Below are 7,482 nucleotides of genomic sequence, written 5' to 3'. Positions count from 1 at the left end.
TTCTGTTCACTTTTATAATCTGAGAGAGACGGTCTGGGCTGACCTCTCTGTCATGCACAGCCATCTCTGCCAACTCTGTGTCCCATGGATACGATGCAGTCTTTCCTGCATGGGTCTGGGACCCGGTACCCAGAGCCCCTCAAGCTCCTACAGTCCTATGTTGGCAGGTGGAGGGTGATGGGCACATGGGGCCCCAGGCTCATCCTTGGCAGGGAGGGAGGGAGAACCACCCCCAGTGCTCCAGGGGGGCCCGGGGTCTAGTGAGTTTGTAGGAGTGGAGGGTGCAGGTTGAGAGGCTTCTCATTTGGGGCTTTTCTCTGTGAAGAAGGAAGCGACTCAGGTAAAACATGTCTGAAGAGCACGCAGAACTCTGGCAACTGCTAAGCCCCCTGTGGGCTTATCATGGCCTTTCCTCCTGTTACGGCCTTTCAGGCTCTGTGGGGTGAGCTCATTTTCCAGGCTCAGAGGGGTGCACAGCTTGCTCAGGGTCACAGGCTCGGAGGTGATGGAGCCGGAATTGAGGCTGACCACTCAGCTGCTGGGGGGAAGGTGAAGCGTCAGGCAGTGGATGTGGGTGGAGGAGAGTGACTGAGTGTGGTCCAGACTGGTGGAGAGGCTGCTTTGGGTGGGGGGAGTGCACGGCCCCTGGTTGGGGTCTGCAATCATTGCGGGGGGACGCAAAGGGGCCCAAGAGGCTGGGTCGGGTGGGGTGTAGAGGGTGCAAGGGTGAGCATGGAGCTGGCACCGCCGATCATCAGGGGGCCGCAGGGGGGAAGCTGGGCTTGGTGGCCTGAAAAGGTTGTCCTCCCCAGACGCTTGAACCGGATGGAGTGAGAAGTGGCTCCACCTCCGCCTCGAGGGCCTGCAGCAGGATCCCTGGGGAGGCGACGCCCAGCTTGGGTCCATGTAGGGACGCGGGGGCTCTCTGGGGACGGGCGGGATGGCGCTGGCATGGGCGACAGCGAGTCTCTCGAGGGATGGTCGGGCCGACCTTGCATTCCCGTCGGTTTCTCGGGGCTCAGACCAGCGCGTCGCCCCCCAACCCTTCCAGGCGCAGAGCGATGCTGGGCCCGCCCGTGCCAATCACATCGCTTCATTCGGGTCGCTTTGGGCCGTTGCATTTGTCCACCTTGCCCGTCTCTCGGAGCGCAGAAGTCCAAGATGGGCAAAGACTGGATGCAACTTAGAGCGCCCCGGGGTCCATCGAGCCGGGCGGACAGGGCGGGACTAAGACCAGGCTGGGCGGGCCGGAGGGGCGGGGCTCCGGCTCACGACCTGGGCACTGTCCGCGGTGCTGAGCGCCCGCCGGGGCGCGCGGGGCCGTGCACCATGGGGAACCGCAGCGCCGCGGACGCGGACGGGCTGCTGGCTGGGCGCGGGCCCGGCACGGGCGGCGGCGCGGGGGGCCCCGGGGCGGCGGCGGCGCTGGCGGGGGGCGTGCTGCTCATCGGCGCGGTGCTCGCAGGGAACTCGCTCGTGTGCCTGAGCGTGGCGGCCGAGCGCGCCCTGCAGACGCCCACCAACTACTTCATCGTGAGCCTGGCGGCCGCCGACCTCCTGCTCGCCCTGCTCGTGCTGCCTCTCTTCGTCTACTCCGAGGTGAGCCCGCGTCGCGACCGCACGCGCACCCTCACCTGCTCCCTGTTCCCTGTGCCGAGCCACACCGAGGACCCAGCGTGACCCTGCCGCTTGGCCTCTCAGGAGCCTCGAGCTGGGCGCCGCGCCTGGTCCCAGGACGACCGGAGCCGCCAGCACCTCCGAGCCTCACTCCCCTCCCCCATCTCGCTGTCCAGCTGCCCTCTTTGCTGTCTGTCCGCCCTCCCTCTTCTGCCCCTCTCTCCTCTTCCCCCTTTCTGTCTTGGTGTCTGTTACCCAAGAGATGCCTCTGTCCTTCAAGCAGAGACCCCAGAAACAGGAGACTTTGGCAGTCCAGCCCCCCACTCAGCCCCCTCAGCCGGGTTCCACTCCCCCAGGGGAGCCTGCTGGACGGACAGGCAGATTCAGGCTTACCCCCATGCCGGCTCCCCCTGGGGCACAGGGACACACACGCCACTGCACGAGGCTACACCATAGCCAGGCAGGGCCACAGGTGCGCACACACCAGCATGCTCCAGGGCAGGAGACCCTCACTCACGCACCGACTGGGCTCCCAGCAGGAGGGACGCTCAGCTGCCAGGAGCTGCAGGGCAGCGGGCACAGCTGGAGCGAGGGGACACCCGGGCCTGACAGTGGAACCAAGGGAAGGTGCAGGTGTGGGGTCCAGAGCCCCTGCCAGAACCTGGGTCCAGGAGCCTCCGGCCCCAGAGCAGGTCTGGCCCTTGGGTCGGTCCCCCTTGGTGCCAGCCATGTCCACTCTGCAGAGAGTGGGCAGAGAAAAGCTGCTTAGGGCTGAGTTGGGGACACAGCGTCCTGGGCTATGGGGGAGGGGAGGCTTGGTTTTTCTAAGGTGGACACAGTGAGTCTGGGCAGGGCTGGGGCAGAGGCTAGCAGGACAAGGACAGACATGACCTGCCGCTCCCCCGAGACGTCACAATGACAGCTCTTAAGCTCCTAATCGCCCCAAATCAGCAGGAGGGGATTTAGAGGGGGACGGCTGTCTGCTCCTTTGCCCTTGGTGGGACCGCCGGGCACGGTGCCGGGGACTTTACTTTGTAACAATGCTGTGGGTGCCATCCTCACCCTCTCTTACGGGTAAGGGGACAGGAGTGAAATGGCCCGTCTAGAGGCCCAGAGAGTGAGTTTCCGCAGACACCAACTCTTAGCTGTCTGCGGGGGCGGGGGCGTGGATAAGGGTGCTGGGCTCACACTCTAGGGCCGCAGGGTCCCCCCCTGCGCAGGGAGGGGCCCCACGGTACCCTGAGCCCCACAGCATCAGAGACCACAGTCCTCAGGTGACTATGCCCCCCAGGATCCCCCCCCAGGCCTTTCTCAGCTCTAAGAGAAAGGAAGGGGGGGCGCCTATTGGCGCCCAGCTTGAGGGGCGGGCAGGACTGCCCAGCTGCCTCCGGCTCACTCCCCTCCCCTCTCATATTCAGCCCCCTCCTCCGCTCCGGGACCACTGGGGGTCAGAAAGACAGCTTGGGCAGGCGGCTGGGGGAGGGTAGCGTCCTGTGTCTGTTGTTGCTACGGGGCCCCTCCCTGCGCCCAGGTCCAGGGCGGCGTGTGGCTGCTGAGCCCGGGCCTCTGCGACACGCTCATGGCCATGGACGTCATGCTGTGCACGGCCTCCATCTTCAACTTGTGCGCCATCAGCGTGGACAGGTAGGCCGCCCCCGCCGCCCCGTCCCCTGTAGGGCCGCCCCGGCCCCGCCGCCCTCACCACGCTCCCCGCAGGTTCGTGGCGGTGGCCGTGCCGCTGCGCTACAACCGCCAGAGCCGCGGCGGCAGGCAGCTGCTGCTCATCGGCGCCACGTGGCTGCTGTCGGCAGCGGTGGCGGCGCCCGTGTTGTGCGGCCTCAACGACGCGCGCAGCCGCGATCCCTCCGTGTGCCGCCTGGAGGACCGCGACTACGTGGTCTACTCGTCCGTGTGCTCCTTCTTCCTGCCCTGCCCGCTCATGCTGCTGCTCTACTGGGCCACGTTCCGGAGCCTTCGGCGCTGGGAGGCAGCCCGCCGCGCCAAGCTGCACGGCCGTGCGCCCCGCCGCCCCAGCGGCCCCGGGCCGCCGCCCCCCGACGGCAGCCCGGCCCCCGATGCCGCCGTGCGCCCGGACGCCATCCCGGCCCCAGACTGCATCCCGGCCCCCGACGCCACCCCGCCCCCCGACGGCATCCCGGCCCCCGATGCCGCCGTGCCCCCCGACGCCACCCCAGCCTCGGATGCCGTCGTACCCTCGGACGCCATGCCGGCCGAACCCCCGCTGCGGGCCCGCAGGAGGAGACGCGCCAAGATCACGGGCCGGGAGCGCAAAGCTATGAGAGTCCTGCCTGTGGTGGTCGGTGGGTACCGGCCGAGGGACGTGGGCGGAGGGGAAGACTGCAGCGCCCGGGGTGTGAGGCGGCGCCCGGGGCGGGGGGCGTGGCAGGGAGCCGCTCACGGCAGCCCCAACCCTGCCCCCAGGGGCCTTTCTGCTGTGCTGGACGCCCTTCTTTGTCGTGCACATCTCCCGAGCGCTGTGTCCCACGTGCGCCGTGCCCCCGCGGCTGGTGAGCGCGGTCACCTGGCTGGGCTACGTCAACAGCGCCCTCAACCCCGTCATCTACACCATCTTCAACGCCGAGTTCCGGACCGTCTTCCGCAAGGCTCTGCGCCTCTGCTGCTGAGCAGACCGCTGGCACCGCAGCCCCTCGTCAGCGCCCCGCCTCGCCTGGGGGTTTGTAGGAGTAATTAAACAGATCCCCAACACCTGCTGGGAAGGCTCTTGGAGGCGGGGGAGGGGGCAAGGAGGAGCCCAGGCCTCCACTGACCCTCATCCGGCCAGTTAACCCCTTCCTTCCTTCGGAGGAAGCCCAGAGAAGAGACCCCACCAAGCCAGGTCCTGGCTCTGCCCCTGGGGTGGGCGGGGAGGCTGCAGGGAGGTGTTTTCAGCTCCGCCCCGCCCCAGAAGCCTTGGGAACAGGGGCAGCCGTTGCCTGCGAAGACTGCCCCGACTCACACCCTCCCGTATCAGGTTCCCTCCCCCACACACCCGGCCAGCTGCAACCCACCGCGACCCGACAGCTGTTCCCAGGCCAGCAGCCTCCTCCCCTCGTCCTGGTGGCCCCACCCACTGTCCCTGCAAAATGCAGCTGAGCTGCCCTGCCACTGCTTTGGCAGCTGCCTCAAGGTCAGAGCACAGCTCCCTGCCAGCTCCTGACCTGCCGATAGATGCCCAAAGCCTGGAGGAACAGGGGACCTGGGTGCTGGGTGGGCTCACGGGGGCAGCCTCCCTCCAGGGAGGGCCAGCGCAGGCCCACAAGGCGCTCAGCCATCCTCTGCCCACTTGGCTGGGAGCAAGTGGGCAGAGCAGGGAGGGGCTGCCCCTCTCCCGCCCACAGCGTGCCCCCCCCCAACCCGAGACGGCCCCACTTGGACGTCACCTGGACCCTCCCAGTCCCCCGCCATGGGCACCCGCTGTTCCCAGTACTGAGGCTGAGCGCTCCTGTCAGGAACTGTGACCAAGCCGGCCACTGCCGGGTGCCAAGTTCGCCTCTGGACATGAGAAACTACGGGCTGTGAGGGCCACGGCATCAGGCCCAACCTCAGCGTGCTAAAATATTCCGTGGAGAGAGGGGCCGCCCTGTTCCCCTCCCTGGGTGAGCACCGTTTCCTGCTCAGTCTCAGCTGCCGCCTCCTCTGAGAAGCCTCCCCTGACCACCCCCCAGGACCAGCCTGCCCCTATCACCCTGGGAGAGACTTGCCCTCGAGGAACCGAGTATTGATGGACTGAGGGCCAGTATGGGGTGCTGTGTCCCTGCACCACACAGGGACCAACACAAAATGGGAGTGGGGGAGGGGGCCCAGGGCCGGACCCCAGGTCTGTTGGCTGCTTCAGCTTCCAGCACCTTCTTGCCTGTGAAGCATGAGGATGGCTGCAGCGGATACCCTGTGTCTCCTCCCGGGAGGAGCCCCAGATGGCACAGCCTCACCCAGGCAAGACACTTGCTTCAGAGCTGGGCTGGTGGTCCCTCCCGGGAACCTCAGACTTGAAGGGACCATCAGGCTGATGTCAGGGGCAGGGGCAGGGGCAGGGGCAGGGTCGGAGCAAAGGGCCCCTGAGTGTGGCCGCTGGCCCTGCCACCTGGCTCGTCCCTCAGGTCCACACCCCACGCCTGTGCCCTGCCACCCACCTCTGATGTGCCCCGACATGCGCCTGCTGGGCCTTCCGTGGTCACTCCAGGTGGTCAGAGCTGGTGTCTGCCACTGCCAAGAGGGTCTCAACTAGCAGCACCCCTGCCTGCCAGCCGTGGGCACCAGCCGCCATGCCCACCCAACCCAGCGGTCTGTGTGGAGCAAGGCCACGTCCCCATCCATGTACCCTTCTCATCTCCTATACTAGGGATGGGGTGACCGTGCCCCTGACAGGCCAGGCCAGTAAGTGCACCTCTCTCGGAGGTGGGGCTGCAGATGGGCTGGGATCTGCTGGTGTCCTGCGCCGTCCCCACTGGCCCTGTGGGCAGACTCCTGTGTCCCCCAAGAGGGGGACAAGGCGGGCACGGGGGGACAGGTGGACACAGGGGAGTGACAAGGTGGGCACAGGGACAAGGTGGGCGGGTGAGGGACAAGGTGGGCACTGGGGGAACAGGGGCAGATAGACAGAGCCTGGCTGACCCGGGGGCTCAGCAGGTGCCTCGAGGGTCCCAGGCCCACTGATGCCAAGTGTCGCCGCAGCCTCAGCTCAGAGGACCGGCGGCACCCGGACGGCTGCCGCACCGCACACTGTCAGAAGCCTTGGCCTGGCCCCCGTGGCTGCGTCTGGCAGAAGATGCCATCGCAAGTGCTGACACAGAACTGAGGGTGTCAACGCACCCTTGGCGCCTGGATGGCAATTTCCAGGAGCCTCCTGATGTCCAGGGTGATGCAGAGATAGCTTCAAAGGCTTAGAAACGATACACTTTGGAAAACTGCCCCCAACACGTGCGGTCCCCAGGCTTCTACTTTAAGGAGAAGGGGAGGAGAAGCCACCCCCGATCCCAGGAAACCCTCACCCAGGATGGCTTCCCTGCAGGGCCTGGCCCCGAGGCCGCCGAATCTGCTCACAGGGAGGCCGCTGCCTGGAGCTGGACGCCAGGGAGGGACCTGGAAGCCTTTCCCTGTGGGCTCTGCCCACCTAAGTCGCCATTTTAGCCTTTTCAGGTTTGGGGGGGTTCCTTCTGGGGGTGCAGCCCCTTCTGCTGAGGCCGACGTGGCCCCCACCCCGGTCCTCACTTCCCACCACCTTCATGCTGTGCAAACCCCAGGGGCCGGGCCTGGACTTCCCCAAGGTGGTGGAGAGGCAGGACGACAAAACAAATAAAACCCAAATAAACCCGCTTAGTCCGCAGAGGCCGATGGAACGGAGGCAGAGGGGCTTCTGGGGGCAGGTCCTCCCCCACCTGGAGCCAGGCTGGGCGCGGGGGGATGGGCGTGGGTGCCACCCCCTCGGCTCACCGGGGAGCCCGTGGCCCAAAAGGCAAGTCTCCCGTGTGCTATGAAGAACCTTCTGGAAGCAGGAGCCGGGAGGTGCGGGGCCGGAGGTGTGAAGGAGATGGAACAGTGAGGCGAGCGTCGGGGTCAAAGTCCACCTCTCAGCGCACAGAAGACGGGGCAGCGCAGGCTTTCCTGGAACCCAGGCTTGGAGACAGGCTGGGCAGGGCGCCGGGAAGGGCAGGGACGAGGCCCCCAGCCCGTGGGAGCTGGGCTAGCATAGCCGGGCGCAGGCAGGAGCCACCCTGGGCGGGTCCCCAGGGGTCCCGGGCGCGCTCTGTGCACAGGGAAGGTGGCACGTCCGGATGCCGAGCCATCCCCGAGACTGGACGGCGGCTCGGCCTTCCCGGCTGGCAGCTCTGGGGCCCCAGCTCCCGG

At 67.1% G+C, this 7,482-nt stretch overlaps 1 protein-coding gene across 1 annotated transcript; it reads left to right on the top strand.

The window, feature by feature from the left end:
• The first annotated feature begins 1,329 nt into the window (after window positions 1-1,329).
• On the top strand, window positions 1,330-4,262 carry DRD4 (dopamine receptor D4). The gene is made up of 4 exons (XM_068556628.1): window positions 1,330-1,599; window positions 3,149-3,261; window positions 3,334-3,938; window positions 4,060-4,262. The coding sequence occupies exons 1-4, from the start codon at window positions 1,330-1,332 to the stop codon at window positions 4,260-4,262; spliced, it is 1,191 nt and encodes a 396-aa protein (XP_068412729.1).
• The last annotated feature ends 3,220 nt before the right edge of the window (window positions 4,263-7,482 follow it).

Source organism: Eschrichtius robustus, chromosome 11 (genome assembly GCF_028021215.1).
Source record: "Eschrichtius robustus isolate mEscRob2 chromosome 11, mEscRob2.pri, whole genome shotgun sequence".
Classification (NCBI taxonomy): Eukaryota; Metazoa; Chordata; class Mammalia; order Artiodactyla; family Eschrichtiidae; genus Eschrichtius; species Eschrichtius robustus.
The sequence above is the reverse complement of the archived record's forward strand: the minus strand, read 5'-3'. Positions and strand labels throughout refer to the sequence as shown.

What these genes read in the sequence shown, in the direction of transcription:
- DRD4 (XM_068556628.1), top strand. Translation starts at nt 1,330, where the DNA reads ATGGGGAACCGCAGCGCCGCGGACGCGGACGGGCTGCTGGCTGGGCGC. An exon ending in CTCTCTTCGTCTACTCCGAG is followed by an intron (nt 1,600 to 3,148) that starts GTGAGCCCGCGT and finishes CCCTGCGCCCAG; the next exon opens with GTCCAGGGCGGCGTGTGGCT. An exon ending in TGCGCCATCAGCGTGGACAG is followed by an intron (nt 3,262 to 3,333) that starts GTAGGCCGCCCC and finishes CGCTCCCCGCAG; the next exon opens with GTTCGTGGCGGTGGCCGTGC.